Here is a 16,412-nt window from a genome sequence, read left to right as displayed (position 1 = left end):
TACAAATTAACTTTCATCTTTACTTGCATTTGAATAGAGAAGAGAAATGATTTTTGAAATGGTGACTAAAAGAAACGGTAATATTTGGTGGTATTTATTAACTGAATGTCGTAAACTGATCAAGTGGGACTAGTTGCACAGATTTTGCAATCTCTCCAAATGGGAGTCATGTCAGCAGGCGTTGACCCGAACCCTCCGGCAATACAAGCTGATTGTTGATTGAACTGGTGTTCATCAATAGCATCACAGTGTTCTATTAGCTCTATTTCACATGTCAATCAATCTGTTACATAACTTCTTTTCGAAAAGATGTTTATTAAATAAATTTAATAAATTGCTACTTTTTCAATTAACTGTTCAACAAACAATTGAAAATTAATGAAATTTAAGCATTACATTGTTAATCAACAATGACATTCAATTGAATTATTTCTTTCAAAAATTATTCATTATAATTTGCAAAAATCATAATTTTTGATGAAAACAAATAATTTTTACTAATTACTGATCATAAACGGGATGAAATATTTGACTGATGTTTTTTTGAACAATTTATTATAGATTTTATCGTATATTAACGCAATAATATGATTAAAAAAACATGGCAGCATTTTTAATGTTGCAATTTCTCTTAAATGAGAATAAAAAGTTGAATATTGCAGTTCGATTTCACTTTTTTTATTTCACAAGTTGACATAGCACGTTTGTGCCCTAAAACTGTCTGAATTTTAAACTGTTAAGCTGTTTTTTCAATAGTTAGAATTTTGCAATTAACATAACTACAGTAAGATGAATTAACTGAAATTTTTCAGAAACAATATTTTTTTAATATACTTTTTTTCATTTTATTTAAACACAATAACAAGCACTCAGACCAAATATTTAACACAAATAAATATTTTATGGCACATTGTGGATTATATGTCTTTTTGAAAATTTCCACCGCACGATGAGTGGACTAAGAATGCTGTAATTATGAAAGCAAAAATGTAAGCAGTTGCAGTAACCGATGAAGTCAAACTGAAAACCCATTTTTTCATACATATCCTCCATGATTTGCTCTTTTTCATTAAAGAAGTTCCTGAGCCATAAGGAATCACACGATCTGTTGGAATGTCTAGAATGTAGGAAAATATTATTTCTGTTTTATTAAGGTAATTATTATTAACATATTATGCTTACGTTGAAGCAGATCTTTGTTATTTTTCAAATTTTGATTGTATAATTCTACAACTTGCATGTGCTGCTCTAAAATGGTTTCATCTTCATCAATTAAATCTTCGCTCGAAACACCAGTATTTCTTTTGGAACGTGAAGAATGGCCGCACGTCTGAAAGCAGTTCACTTATAATAGAGACAGTTTCTAATATTTATTCATAACTAAGCAATTGATAATTGTATCCACATTGTGTGCGTGATTACCTTTATTTCTTCGCATGATTCAGAATTGTAATGAGTTCCAATTTTTCCTAATTTGGTACACACCAGAACACGACACTGGAACCAAATATCTTCTTGATCAGCAAATTTGAATGTTTGACTTGTTGCGTATGCTTTCGTATTGTCTGGTTCGTAAGAAATTTCCCGTATAGCTACACTTTCTGTGCTGCATCCATTTTCTACAATTTTCACTGACAATCCACGCTTGTTTTCAGCTGTGCATTCCCGGACGCGAAGTCCAAAAATATCTACAATAATAAAGAGAATTATGAAATTATTGAATTTCTTGCTTTGAAAATTAAATGTCACCTGATGGATCAGTTATGTACCAGATGAATGTGATTTTATTTCCCACTTTGGATTTTGTAACTGGGGGTAAAGTAGTATCAGGAACAGAACCAGAAACGATTTTCATCATTACTGAAGGCACTGGTACTGTTCGTGGAATTATTGCCAAAGTAACCAGATCACTGTACAAAGTAAATTATTCAGTGTAAAAATGAAAATAACTTAAAAGAACAATAAATTTAGACTTTATGTCTAAAATTTTGAAATTGAAAATATAATAAATCACGCTGGAGAATTTTGAAATTTCCACAAATTGTAAATATGTTCATAACTTGCCTGACTGTTAACTGGGATTTCATATTCACTTCATTTTGTTTAAATATGCACAGAACATCAAATGCTCGATCAACTTTTGTTATGAAAAGAGGATGGAATGAAACAACCCAAACGCCTCGGACAGTTAAATCACCGTTCTGCTGCTAAAAAGAATTTTCATCAAAAAATATCAAAAATACGCTAGAATGACAAAAATAATTAATTAATTAATTAATTAAAATTATGATGAACAATATATTTTTATGTTAATTTACTTAAATGAATTTTAAAAAAAAATCGATTAAGCCTACAGTATGTGCTACCTGCTTGCACTTAAAATAATGTATTTCAAATAAAGTTTTTCCTGAAACTTTTGATTTACATTTCGTTGAAATTCCATTCCACATTGTGCTAAATCAGCAAGCGGTATGGACAGACTGGCTGAAGATTTGGTGATATTTCCCTCTGAAACTGCTTCTGCAAAACAGCCTTGTTTCCGGCGCCAATTTTTCAGATATAGGCTTCCTTCGAAAGGATGCTTTGTTTTCACTTTCATGCCTATTTTTTCTGGACCGCATTCAATTTCAGGTTTGCCTACGTATATATAATGTGGATTTAAACTTGAGTAAAACAAAATTTGTTGTTACTTCAAAAACCAACCTATAACCTCATTGTCAATGAGGAAGTAACTTGAAGCAACTTTTGCCAATATCTAAAACAATCATTGATTAAAAACTATACAGCTTGAAAAATATTTATTAACAGTAGTTTCCATTTTCAAAACATTGAATGAAATATAACTTTTGATATAACTTTCATATTATAATAATAAGTTTTTTTGATTAATTTTATTAAGTTCAATTAAGTACTGTTTATATCATAGCTCGCTCATAGAATAGAATTGTTCTTTTGAAGTTTTGAAGACAGTTGCAATTTTTCTAAAAATTAAGTTTTCAATAAATTAAGCTAAAAAATAAGAGCTAAAATTAAAATTTTGATACGACACAAAAAACTATCATTATTAATGAACAAATGAACAACTGCAGTGCAATGCGATGAGAGGATGCAAAATATTTGTTGAAATTTCAGTAATTTAAATAATAAAAATGCAAGCTTCATTGCTTTTGTAATATGAGATTTTAATAAAATTTAAATTGAAAAATTGTTAATGTTGAAATTGAAAAGAATAATTATTCTCTTGAAATAGCAAATGAACAATTAGTTGAAAGTTCATTTGCAGTATTTTATAATGCAGAATAATTTTTGCTTGCAAATATTGTTTGTTACTAATTTTGCAGCTATAAAAATGTAAAAACATACCATAGCAATGTAGAATTTGTAAACAAAATGGACAGTCTGCTCCATTAATAAGAAATTAATCAAAAAAATGAATGATGGGCAGTGACAATGGTTTAAAAAATGAAAGCTGAGCGTCTGCTTGTTGTGCTTTCCAAATGTGTGTGTGGAAAAGCCAAGAAAGTGGAATAATTTGTATTTTCCAAATTTATGCAATGTCAGCGACCGGCAAAATCAAAGCTTCAAGCAGATGATTGTTTTTCGGCTTGATCGTTTCACTTGTGATTGCAGTTCATTGACACGTTGTGGAACGACGATGCAGAAAACTGGTGGTGTTCACCTATAACCAACATCTCTCGTCTTGTCCTTCACTTCACTCACGTGTCGATGACGCTCAAAATGCCGGCTGGTAACTTAACACGGCGCTGACCATTTCTCCATTTCAATTTCTTTTATGGTAATTTAATCAAAAAAACTATGATCCAGTTGAAACGTTGAAAAGGCCATTTTTGTATTATATAATTTATTTATTTTTTTTTGTAAAAGTTCAAATTGTACTTGTGATTCAGCTTGCAAAACTCGCTCTTCAAAATATATGTTGACCTGCTATTCATTTTTGCATCAAGCGAGTTTTCGCATTCTTTCACTTTTGTCATAAAAACAACTTTTGAAGGACGGAAATGAACATTACCACTGAATGCACTTCATTTAAATGCAATCACAATTTTATTACAATCTCTTTTATAAATTGCTTTCCATTTTTGCTAGCTTTCTTCTTTTTCTTCCTAAATATCATAATCTATTTTTTTTCATATTTGAATTATATACATTACTAATCACACCATAATTAATACTAATATCTATTCATGATAAGACATTTTTCATAGCAGTACAAAAAGAATTTCACTTTAAAAAACATTACGGAGTGAAAAAAACAGTATTAATCTTATTTTAAGATGCGCCTTAACTTTTAAATTTATTATAAAAATTCTAATACGCAGCTTTATCAATTTACGATCATGACTTTTTATTATTTTATCAGCTGTCCTCAAATTTAACCAAAATAACTAATCAAAGATCTTCTTTTTTTAATTTTCTTCTAAAGCTGATTCCTACTGTAAATACTTGCCTATTAACAATAATTTTAATAATGTTTATATTACTTTTTAAAAATTATTTTGATTTTTCCTTGATAAATCTATTCTTTTCTTATTTATTACATCAGTTATTTTCTTATTTACTAAAACGCTCTTAAATGGACTTTTTGCATTTAAAAGCTTCCATTTCAGTAAACAAATTTCAGCCTACCCTAAATTTAAAATATTTACAAATAGCATCAATATTCAAATACATTTGCAATCTACTCGAAAGATACGATCAATTAAAGAAAGTCAAATAAAATCATCACCATTACCCTATATTGTTGGAAGAAAAATTACTTACGTCAAATGATATTTTAAATATTAAAGATTATTCCCTAGTGTTTACAATGCAAAAAAGAAACAAATCAAAAAATATTTTTCACTTCCAACATTTTTGAAACGTATTATCAATAGAAGACAATTTATTAGACAGAGTTTTAACCGAGCAATCAAGGTTTGGCATCATCGTCCACCACTACTGCAATATCCGTAGTAGAAGGAGCTGAATTGCAGGTGGCAGCAGTGATTTCAGTATCCTGCTTTGGGCAACCATCTTGAAATGCTATTGTTGTCACTGCCCTTTGGTGACCAGCGTATTCGTGTATAGGAGCGCCGTCGTCACACCGCCACAGTCGAACGACGCTGTCCGATGAGCAAGTAAATAAAAATTCTGAATCCGAAGTGAAAGCACAATCCCAAACCCATTGTTGGCCAGGTTTGGTGAAAGTGATCACTTCATTCAAATCACTACTTTTCCACATTTTGGCTGTGTGGTCAGCTGAAGTGGTGACCACGAATTCACTGTTTGGCGAAAATTTGCATCTGAGAGCGTACGTTTTGTGAGCTTCCAATTTCATTTTTGGATAAATTCTACTCGGTTTGTTAAAAACGGATTTCAACGTCCAAGTGTAAAACATACCTTTGTGAGTTAAAGCACCCAACATGGTTCCTACAATTTGAACAACAAGCAAATAAGTAAGCATCCATGGAACATTAATAGAAAAAAATAAATACCAATTCCGTTAACATCGACACTTTGGATCATCATGTTCCGCTCTGGCAACAGTTGCTCGTTGTGATCGGTACGCAAATCCCACAAATGAATCGTGCCGCTTTGGTCACCGACAAACAATTCCACTTGATTCGGATGCAAGCAAACACAGGAAACTGGAGTGTTCACTTGGAATATTCGCTGACATTGTAAATTTCGACTCCTCAAATCCCATATACGAGCCGAATTGTCCTCACCACCGGTGTACATCCAACGCGTGCTGTTGTTGAAACCGACCGCGGTGATGTTTTTCGCCACTCCCTCGTAATTGACCACAGGACTGACGTCACCCGTTGCAATGTCGTACATACGTATACGCTGGTAACCGGCAGCCGCAAGTAGTGTACCATCGGCGGTCAATTCGAGCTTATTCACCTATGAACATGTCATTCCAGCATTTCTGAATTCAAAAATTTAATTAAATTGCAAATCATTAAATAAGCCAGTCGACATTAACAGCATCATGTCATTACGAACAACTTTATTCGCAACAATCTTAGTAATTTCTAATTTCAATTCAGTGTTCAGTGAATAAAATAATACATTAACTTTTAACAGTTTTTCAAAGGAACTACAACATTAATAAATTTTAAATAATATTTTTGTTATTGTTTCAAGTTATTACCTGCGAATCAGGGTGTTGCAATGTGCGAAAACACACAGGTGGAGAAATTTTCCATAATTTTATAGTGTGATCATACCCGCCAGTGGCAAGAATTGACTTTTCCGACACCTTTTCTGCCATACTGCACTTTTTCGGTGGCACCAATGCAGACATAACCCAACAAAACGGGTCATAAATAAACACCAGTAATTTCTTTTGTTCACATATCTCACCGATGCCTATACAAATTAATAAATCACAATCATATACTCTTACAAACATTATAAGCAAACATTTTGCGACGTGTGTTTTTCAAGTAAATTATTACTTGCTGATGTACTGAAAAAATATCAGATAACAACTAAAACTGGAAAAACAACTTTTTAATTTCAAATGAATATTTCATCTTACATTCTTTCATTATTAGATTCAAAAAAAATCTACATAAGTAAATAACTTCGTCAACTTAAAGTTATACAGTAAACAATAATTAGGTACTAATTTTTTTACCGAAACCAATATTAGTATTAGTTCACGTATGATTCAGGAAAACGATATTAAATATTAATAGTAATCTTAATAGTTTACATCCAAAACAATTTTCACATAATTTTATGAATATCTGAGAATTTTTACTTTGATTAGCTTTACTATTTTTTCCTAATTTCATATTAAAATATAACGATACTTTTGATGTTAAGAACTTTTCTGCATAATATAAGCAATATAAGCAAAAATAATATTATTTAAAACTTAAAAGCATTTTTTCATACTGTCATTTGAAATTCATCATGTTGTTCCACAGCAAATCTTTTGTATGATTAGATTCTAGCGTATTTGGGAAAGATAAATTGTTTGCTTTTTTCAGTTTTGAAATGGCATCGTTTGAAATGGAAAAGGCTAAAAAACACGTCGCATTGGTTGTTTTGGGGGATATAGGTAGAAGTCCTAGAATGGAATATCACAGTTTATCGTTTGCAAAACATAATTTTCATGTAAATCTCGTTGGATATGCTGGTTCATTGGTAATGAATGAAATTAGTTCGAATCCATCAATTACGATTTGCACATTATTCAAAACTGTGAATATTCAATTCAATGCAATTAATCTTATCGTGAAATTTTTTTGGCAGTTCTTCACGTTGCTTTATTGTTTGTTATTCCAAATTCCAAAAATTGATCTGATAATGGTTCAAAATCCACCTGGCTTGCCAGCGCTTTTGGTTTGCATGCTTGCTGCAAAATTGAGGCGATGCCGATTTGTTATTGACTGGCACAATTATACATGGTCTATGCTTGGTTACAAATGGGGAAACGGTATATTGTAATTTTTTTACATTTTTGCGTATTTATTGCGCATCTCGAATTTTACAGAAAGTGAAGTTGTCCGTTTTGCATTATGGATGGAGTACGCGATCGCATCTCAAGCAGATGCATCATTCTGCGTTACAAATAAAATGCGTGCAAGCTTAATGAAAAGAGGTGTACGAAATGTGTTTACTTTCTACGATACACCTTACGAAACGTTCACTCCAATTAGTTTGGCAAAGCAGCATGAATTCTTGATGAAAATAGCAATGCAAGAAACGAAATTTACGTAAGATTGATGATTTCTTTCTTGTTTTGTGCAAGAAAAAGAGTATCCATTTTAAGATTAATTTGAAAAAATAATTTTAACACGTTCCAGAGATGTGGAGAATACAAAGGAAAATAAATATGCAGAAGCCAATCGTTTTACAGCTCTTACGCATGATAATCGTTACGTGAAACTCTCCGATCGACCGTGTTTGCTAATTTCATCTACAAGTTGGACGCCCGATGAAAACTTTACGATTCTCCTCGATGCACTAGACATTTATTGGAGCAGTATTTCAAACGAAGATTCTCCTGACGCAGAGCTTCCTTCAGTTTTGATGGTTATCACTGGGAATGGTCCTCTGAAAGAGCAGTTTAAAGTTGAAGTTACAAGAAGAAAGTTTTTCAAAGAATCATCTGCAAAGAAAAAGATAGAAATACTTACTATGTGGCTGAAAGCCGAGGATTATCCAAAATTGCTTGCTTGTGCCGATTTAGGAATTAGTCTCCATGTATCTACTTCTGGCGAAGATCTACCCATGAAAATTGTGGACATGTTTGGTTAGCTGGATTGATTTCACCCAAATCCCGATAACTTTCAATAACTTGAATTTTTAGGCTGTCATTTGCCTGTGCTGGCAAAGAAATTTGGTTCAATAGGAGAACTTGTGCATGATGGAGAAAATGGTCACGTATTTAATAACGCAGTTGAATTAGCAGATCAGCTGAAAATGATGCTAAGAGGATTTGCCGAAGATAAATGTCTTATCAAAACAATCAAAGAAAAATTCAACCAACTGGACGACTGGGACAAAACATGGGAAACCACAGTTTGGCCCGAAGTGCTTTCCCTGTGTGAATAGTTTGTTTAATGAACTGGTTACTTCATCAAATTTTCTATTTTAATGATCGACAAGAGCATAGTAATTAACAACGAAATGCTGCTAGATGATCATCTGTACTGTAAAACAATTCATCTTCATTTTCATGTATACTGTATTGTTTGTTTATGCGAATTCTGAAAATCTTATTTTGATGCAAATAGTAAGAAAATTATTTTAAAAGCATGCTGATTATATTTTTGAAAAACAGTTTTGTATGATGCGACAGCATAAAGTCGATTTCAAGATGCGTAAAGCATTCATATTTTTAATTTGATAAGAAATGTTGTTTTTAATACTTTAAATTGTTCAATCGCAACTTTTATTAGCAATGTCTGGGAAGAAAGGTGAACAACAAAAGCACAGAAAATATTCATTGTTAACGAAAATTCTTTCGAAGCGTGAATCTCAGGACCAGATCATTTGCGACGCCTGTACTGGAGGCCATTTCAGTAAAAAATTTTATGAAAATGCAGATGATTCAGAAATGAGAGATTCATTTAGCGAAGAGCCGAAAATCGATGGCATAACGACTCATAAAGATTCTTCTTCAAGTAGTCTTTCTCTTTAAAAGTGCAATGTGAATGTATCAAAAATGTTTAAATATGCGCGCATTACTTATTTTTCATTAACTAAACGGAAAAATGAATATGTTGTGACTTTATGTATATGTATTTGTAATTGAAGGTATTATTAAAATTAAAATGAAACTTGCGATGTTTTTATTAAATAATTTCATTTTTGTTAACGCATGTTAATTTAAATCTGTTTTTTAATTAAATAGCAGTTTACATGAAAATTGTTAAAATATTGATCTTTTAGCTTTGGATACAAAAGTAACTGAAGAGTGTCAAACAAAAAGAAATTTTGTTCGAAAACTATCATACGGGAATATTAAAGGCGACACAAACGACAGTATACGATGAAATATATTTGATTTAAAGTTTTATTAAAATTGTTGCTAAGCATAGGTTATGAAAATGATTGTAGTTGATTTAAGAAATTTCAGGCTACGACAATTCGGAAAAAAATACCAAGATTGATCTTCTACATTTGGTGCAAAAATTTCAGTCAAGAAATCCCGTTTTATTTAGTATACCGAAAGAAAAGGTTTACGAATTGTCATGTATTATATTTTTAGAGGCGGAAAATGATATGAAAACTATGAAGCAGATACGAATAAAACAAATTGCCCTTGCAACAGCTCATTTCAAGCAAGCCACAGAAGATTTATCTTTCAGGTTTTGTACATATATATATATATATATATCAGTTTATTATGCAAATTATAATTTTCATTTATAATTGATAACAATAAGCAGCTGTTTACATTGAGAAAAAATTTCCACTTTTCTGTTCATATTTTTTCTCACAGTATGCAAATAAATTCACTGGATTTAGTAATGTTTTAGCAGTGAAAAAGAGCCAGAATCTCGGGAAAAGTTGAAACTTGACAACGAAGAAATAATGACGCGTTTTACCGATTTGAAAAATCTCATGTCTGTGTTAGCATTTTTTAAAAAACCAACTCATTTTTTGCATTTTGAAAATTTTCAGAAGCGCTTTCAGCACTGAACATCGGAATTATGACATGAGTCAGAAGTTGGGTCTGGTTGTCGACGATGCATCACTGGCTGATTTGTTTGATTCGAACGAAGCAACTGTAACGCCCGAAGCTATCCTTGCCAAATATTTGGGCGAGAAACAGATTTTCAGAAAATTCCACTGAAGTTTGAAATTTTGGATTAATTGTAATTGTTTAATAAATTGATTAGTTTTATATTGAAATCTTTTTGGAAATGTCTGTCCTGAAGCAGAAATTTTATTTATTTATTTTATTTTAAACATATGTTTTTAACAGTTTTTTGAATATTAATTTTTCTAATTTCTTTAGATAAATGCATTATTTTGGTCAAGATTGAATGCAATATAGTTTACCGATGGGCAATTATATTTGAAAGATGGTGATTGTAATTGATGTTGTTTTCTTCTTGATAATTTTAAATATTTGAATATAAATTGTGGACAGTAGTTATTTTCGTTAGGATACATGTAAATTTTCAATTGATTGCTGTTTTGTTTAATGTGTAAGTTTATATTTAATTTATAAATTAATGCAAATATGTAAAATCAATTTGCATTTCTTAATCGACAATATTTTGTTTAGTCAGGTTAACAGTGAGTGAACTGTATCTTCACTCCTGCGGGGGACAACAGCAGATTGAACCGCAAATCAGTTGAGTTATTTATTCAGCACTACCCATTGATTTGGAGCATCATAAATTGATCTGGTTTCAATTTAGTGATCAATCAACTGATAAATTTATTACTGGAAAAGTTCCACTGTTTTCCACTGTTCAACTAGCAGCTCTAAACTGCATCAAGTATGGCTTTGACGAAAGATGAAGCTTCACAACAGGCAACCTATTTGGACAATGCCGGTGCTGCTAGATTTTACATAGAACAATTCGACCAATTCATAAATGACATGCAGAAAAATCATTACGGCAACCCTCACAGCGGCCATGCCAGTGGCAAGTTGACTGCATCCCGCATAGCCGAGGTTCGAGAACGTATACTGAAGCATTTCGGAACGGACTCAAGTCAACACTGCGTAGTGTTCACTTCCAGCTGTACAGCAGCGTTGAAGCTGGTTGGAGAATGTTTCGCCTACAGCAGCTGCGCCGGATGTTCGAAGAAAAGAAGCAAATTGAGCTTGAACAATAGCCGTACTGTGGGCAGGATAGGGGAATGCAAGCGGGGTGGTTGTCGTTTGGTGTATTTGTTTGACAATCACACGTCTGTGATTGGGATGCGCGAATACGCGTGGCAACGTGACGTGGGCGTGGTCTGCGTCAGTGAAGACGAACTGGTCAACGTTATCGATCGACCTGAACCGACCGACCACGGAAATGAGTCCTGCAACTGCACGGCTCTGTTCGTCTACCCGGGCCAGAGCAACTTCTCCGGGCGCAAGTATCCACTCGACTGGTGTGAGCGCATCTCGTCCGGTGGGATGCTGGGACCGCAACGTTGGTATACTTGCATTGACGGGGCTGCTTTGCTGTCGAGCAGCCGGCCGCAGCTTGGCGCTGCTGCAGGGCCGGACTTTTTGGCGTGCTCGTTTTATAAAATGTTCGGCTTTCCTACTGGTATTGGGGCGTTGGTGATTCGCAGAAAAAGTGCACACCTTCTGCAGAAGGTTTATTACGGCGGTGGTACGGTAGAATTTTATTTACCAAATACGGATTTTCATGTATTTCGTCAAAATATCGAAGAAAGGTATTGTTATTTTTGCATTATTATTGACTTTAATTTTTATATTGTTTTTCAGTAGGTTTTATTTTATAAATAAGTAAAATGATATATTTTTATTTTTATTGCATTTACGTTATAATAATTAATTATTGTCGCAGTTTTTTGAAAAATGTGTTTTTCATTTGCATCCAATTTGTTTATAGTCAGTTGCACTTGAAATTTTAAATCAAAGCAAATTAGTAAATTAAAAATCAATTTAATTTGTGATTTTGCTTTTTAATAAAAAGGGTTTTCTTATTTTTTTAAATTAAAAAATGCATTTGATTTCTAGATTTGAAGATGGAAGTTTGCCGTATCACTTGGTTATTGCATTACAGTATGGTTTTGATGAGCTGGAACGATTCGGTAGAAATTTATTATTAAAATTAACAAAAAAACAGTGATTATTTATCTGTTTCTCTTTTCTCATAGGTGGGGTGGAGAAGATCGGCTTGCGTATTTTCAATCTTGCAAAATTAGCATACGATCGTCTGCTGGAATTGAAGCACGGCAATGGCAATCCGGTGGCCGAAATCTACTGCAACAACGGCTTTCGCTCTCCAGCTGAACAGGGCGGTATTATCAACTTCAATTTACTCGACCGTGACGGACAATACGTTGCATGCAGTGAAGTGGAACGTATGGCAACGTTGTTCGATGTTCAACTTCGATCAGGCTACTTTTGCAACATAGGCGCTTGCCAGCTTCATTTAAATCTAACCGACGAAGATATTCGTAAAAATTTTCAGGTAAACGGTGTTTATTCATATCTTTTTGTAATTGAAGTTCAATCTCCACGCTAATAGCGTGTGGAATAGGAATCAAAATTGAGCTCCGCTGAATTCATATTATTGGAATTTTGATCTTAATTTTCAGAATGCTGTTGAAAAAGATAACGACGAAACCAAGAAACCCCGCGGTTCTGTTCGAATTTCCTTCGGTTGGAATTCAAATGAATCCGACGTGGATAGTTTCATCAATTTCATCGTAATATGGCTAATTCTCAAATACGATCACCAGGGGAGAAGGTTGTGAAAATGTAACGATTCAATATACAAAATTCTCATTTAAAAAAAATTTGTGACAATTCAGTGTCAGTAAAATGGAATTGTAATACTGTTTTTATTTCCAACCAAAGTGATCATCATTCACATGGAAAATAAGTGACATGACAGACAATCAAACATATACTGTGAAAAATGACCATTCTCACTTGACAATCTTTTGTGAACAGAGAAAACAGTGATTATTTATTTTAAATTGCTACCGTACTACCGACAATGTTCACCTTGCGAGAATTGTAACGTTCGGAAATATTTTGCTCAATGAAACTTTTCAAATCTCTGGCAATAGCGGCTAAATTTTGAATTTCCTCCAAAATTTGTTGTATTTCTTTCGTAGCATCTTTTTGACGATTGTTCAACGCGTCAACAGTTTGTCGACACTTCTCTGCCCGCTCTTTGTGCGAATATATTTCCGAAGAAAGATATTCCAAATATTCAGCTTTGCTTCTCAATTCTGTCAAATGGCAAAGCACCGGATCTTGCAACTTTTGAATTATCTCTTCTGTCGCTTGTAGCCATTTTTCCACGAAGCTCATCCCATTGGCCAATAGTCGAACCGAATCATTTGCAAATAGCAGTTCACTGGCGAAATGGTCAGTGTTCAGTTCGTGATGGCGCATTTTGAAAAAGCTTCTCAATTCGAACAACTCGGTAAGCAACAAACCATTTGTGAACACGTTTTCCAAAATTGTCAACGCCTCTTCGCCACGAGCCACACGGTTTTCCACATTTCCAGGCGATTTGAAATTTGAATCTTTCACATTTTTGTCATCGACAACTGCAATCTCTTCAATTCCGTCGTATTCTGCAGAATTTACTGCCCCGGTTTCAAACAAATCATCACCGAAATCAATTTCATCTTCATTTTTATCCACTTGTTTTTCTAACTTTATACAAAAAATACCATTGAAAAATTCACATTTCAACACTATTTATCAACATTATTTTAAACTTTAAATTGTAAAAATAAAAAAATTCGTTGTAATGTACTACTTACTGCCCATGAAATAAATATACATGTGACTATGAACGAATGATGACTATATTATTAATGCATTCGAAAAAAATAAGAAATTAAGCGATTATATTCTGTTATTTATGATTGTATTATTTTTAAAATCGATTTACCTGTTGCAAAATTGAATCTTGAAGTGAAATTATTTCAGATGGAGGAAAGCCTCTTTTGAATTGAAATGTAGTGACGTTACCGTTTTCCACAATAAAACGAAATATCTCGAAATTTTTCGCCATGGCCTCTTCGTTGAGCTTACTTCCCAATACATAATTAAAAAATGCAATATAATGTTCCACGGTTGGCCAAAGTGAACGCAATTCTGCCACAATTTCTTCGTGCTTCTCCGGCAAACTGCTCGCCAAATTAATTAATTCTAATGGAACATTCGACCCACTAATGTTATACCGTTCGCACACTTTGGTAAAAAGCAAATCCGCGTCACGTGCTTGACGTTCATAATCATTCTTCTTCTTTTCGCATTCCTGTTGATGTGTAAATAAATTGAGTGGTATAATTGTGTATTTTAATCGAAACGTTTCCAACGCACCTGAATCGTCGCTTCGAGACGAGAAATGCGCTTTTTTAAACTTGGAATTTGATACTGCGCCAGATCTACCAACAAAGAAGCAATTTCTGCAAGATATACATTGTTCTCTTCGTATTTAGCAATAATGTTCTGCCAGTCTTTCATGCGCTGCGATGAATATCGTCCAAAGATGTTTTTCGTGTCCGCTTCAGTCATACTGAGAATGTCGACTATTTTTTTACATTGAACATACGTCAGAAGTGATGCATTTGACAACAAAGCGGCAATCTCGTCATTTTCTGGCATATCACCAATCGCGTTACTGATCAACTGACGAATTTGTGCCAGCTTTTGTGGCCATTCACTTTTTATGTGTCGACGACTTCGTAACCAATCCAGTAATTTTGAACAGTGAATATCAATCGGGAGTTTTGAAATATCTGTCATTTTTCACAATATAATCCAATCAAACATACGCAGAAAAAAACACTGATCATAAATACACGCAAGCAAAATTCGTCTTTTACTGTGACGTGGCGGGGAACAAAAGTACAACGTAGAATACTGTAAAAGTAAAACTTGCTTACTATAAATTCAGTTTTATCAAAAATGTTAAAATATAATAATCAAAATTTTTCTTCATATTATTTATATTAATGAAGTAAAATTATGATTTATTTCAATAGATTTTACTTTAGCACAATTTCATTATAAAATATCAAATTTAATAAATGATTATTTAATAAGTAGATTACTTATTATGTTTAATAAATTATTTAAATTTTTTAGGCATAAATAGCGCCTTATTCTTCATGTCACTTCTTTATTACTTTTATTCTACCGTACATTTAGACTTTTTCAAGCGTATTGTGATTTGCAGGTGAGCTGACAATTGTTAGACATTTAAAATTTTGTTTTTTGCATAATTTATCGTGTGTGTGGTGTGTATTTTGTAAGTATACATTATTATTAATGTGAATTTTTGTTATTCCTTCTCTGTTACGTCATGATATTCAAATTATGAATGTTGCGAATGGTTTGGCTTCACTAATGCTAAGCAGAATTTTAATTAATTCATTTTTCATCAGATTTTGACGTTCATACAATTTTAATGTATCATTTTTCAGATATGTAGAAGAATTTAAATATAAAGTTATCGTTACTAGAAAAATTTTCAGTAGTTTATGAACCTTTACGCTGAGTTTTTCAAACTGCTACATGTTGAAACATCAAAATGATTTGAAATAAAGTAAAATTAAATTAAATTAAATTAAATTAGACTAAATTAAGCAGCTGAAGTTCAACTTTGGCAGATTTGGAACTGTTATTTTTGAAGTTTTTTTGTTGCTGTTTATGATATAAGTGATGAGGTTAATATCTTGCTCTTCAAACTTTTAGAATTATATGTGAATTTTGAATTAGAGTTTTGGTTGAAACATGCACGAATATACTTGCAAAATCTGCCAGGCTCAATTTTCGTGGCGATCATCTTTGTATAATCACAGAAGTGTTCATGGTCAAAATCCAAAACACGCCTGCTCTCTGTGTGGGGCAGTATACAACTGGAAAGCATCTTTGAAATGCCATTTGGCATCCCACGCCAAAAAAATAAAAGCAGAGGCAAAGTTTGTGAGTAATTTTTAAAATTTTTAAAAATTCAGTATTAAATTGTTATTAAGCTTCCAAGATTCATATTCACATCTTATTTATTTGTCTGTTTGAGCATACAGGCATACCCCGCTTAACGCTCTTGGTCTGTTTATGAAAAAAGAGCGCTAGCGAAGCAGCGTCGTACGGGGTCGTTACAGAATGCGTTTATAGTACATCAGTTCCAAAAAATAAGTCAGAATATGTACAACAAAATTTATTTGAAATATAAAAATGTTTGCATGCTTTATTGATAATGTTAATCATTTGT

The 16,412-nt window shown here is 32.7% G+C and overlaps 6 protein-coding genes across 6 annotated transcripts; 3 read left to right on the top strand and 3 right to left on the bottom strand.

Moving 5' to 3' along the window:
- Window positions 1–756: 756 nt before the first annotated feature.
- Window positions 757–2,818, bottom strand: Tsp_00265 (putative parathyroid hormone 2 receptor). Its single transcript, XM_003376046.1, has 9 exons — window positions 2,780–2,818; window positions 2,704–2,755; window positions 2,426–2,637; window positions 2,077–2,207; window positions 1,750–1,910; window positions 1,423–1,688; window positions 1,183–1,330; window positions 1,008–1,117; window positions 757–798 (listed from the first exon to the last, which is right to left on the bottom strand). Exons 1-9 carry the CDS (start codon window positions 2,816–2,818, stop codon window positions 757–759), a joined length of 1,161 nt encoding a protein of 386 aa, XP_003376094.1.
- Window positions 2,819–4,906: 2,088 nt separating this feature from the next.
- Window positions 4,907–6,418, bottom strand: Tsp_00266 (protein LTS8-like protein). The gene is made up of 3 exons (XM_003376045.1): window positions 6,158–6,418; window positions 5,496–5,907; window positions 4,907–5,430 (listed from the first exon to the last, which is right to left on the bottom strand). The coding sequence occupies exons 1-3, from the start codon at window positions 6,416–6,418 to the stop codon at window positions 4,931–4,933; spliced, it is 1,173 nt and encodes a 390-aa protein (XP_003376093.1). The 3' UTR covers window positions 4,907–4,930.
- Window positions 6,419–7,011: 593 nt separating this feature from the next.
- Window positions 7,012–8,574, top strand: Tsp_00267 (chitobiosyldiphosphodolichol beta-mannosyltransferase). The gene is made up of 4 exons (XM_003376044.1): window positions 7,012–7,453; window positions 7,511–7,733; window positions 7,824–8,272; window positions 8,330–8,574. The coding sequence occupies exons 1-4, from the start codon at window positions 7,012–7,014 to the stop codon at window positions 8,572–8,574; spliced, it is 1,359 nt and encodes a 452-aa protein (XP_003376092.1).
- Window positions 8,575–8,923: 349 nt separating this feature from the next.
- On the top strand, window positions 8,924–10,321 carry Tsp_00268 (putative parathyroid hormone 2 receptor). Its single transcript, XM_003376043.1, has 6 exons — window positions 8,924–9,146; window positions 9,415–9,507; window positions 9,602–9,702; window positions 9,736–9,833; window positions 10,005–10,091; window positions 10,150–10,321. The coding sequence occupies exons 1-6, from the start codon at window positions 8,924–8,926 to the stop codon at window positions 10,319–10,321; spliced, it is 774 nt and encodes a 257-aa protein (XP_003376091.1).
- Window positions 10,322–10,978: 657 nt separating this feature from the next.
- Window positions 10,979–12,924, top strand: Tsp_00269 (molybdenum cofactor sulfurase). Its single transcript, XM_003376042.1, has 3 exons — window positions 10,979–11,810; window positions 12,322–12,638; window positions 12,766–12,924. Exons 1-3 carry the CDS (start codon window positions 10,979–10,981, stop codon window positions 12,922–12,924), a joined length of 1,308 nt encoding a protein of 435 aa, XP_003376090.1.
- A 220-nt stretch (window positions 12,925–13,144) lies between these two features.
- Tsp_00270 (CDK5 regulatory subunit-associated protein 3) lies at window positions 13,145–14,941 on the bottom strand. Its single transcript, XM_003376041.1, has 3 exons — window positions 14,748–14,941; window positions 14,516–14,711; window positions 13,145–13,840 (listed from the first exon to the last, which is right to left on the bottom strand). Exons 1-3 carry the CDS (start codon window positions 14,939–14,941, stop codon window positions 13,145–13,147), a joined length of 1,086 nt encoding a protein of 361 aa, XP_003376089.1.
- Window positions 14,942–16,412: the final 1,471 nt, after the last annotated feature.

This window comes from Trichinella spiralis (assembly GCF_000181795.1).
Source record: "Trichinella spiralis strain ISS 195 chromosome Unknown Scfld4, whole genome shotgun sequence".
Lineage (NCBI taxonomy): Eukaryota > Metazoa > Nematoda > Enoplea > Trichinellida > Trichinellidae > Trichinella > Trichinella spiralis.
The sequence above is the reverse complement of the archived record's forward strand: the minus strand, read 5'-3'. Positions and strand labels throughout refer to the sequence as shown.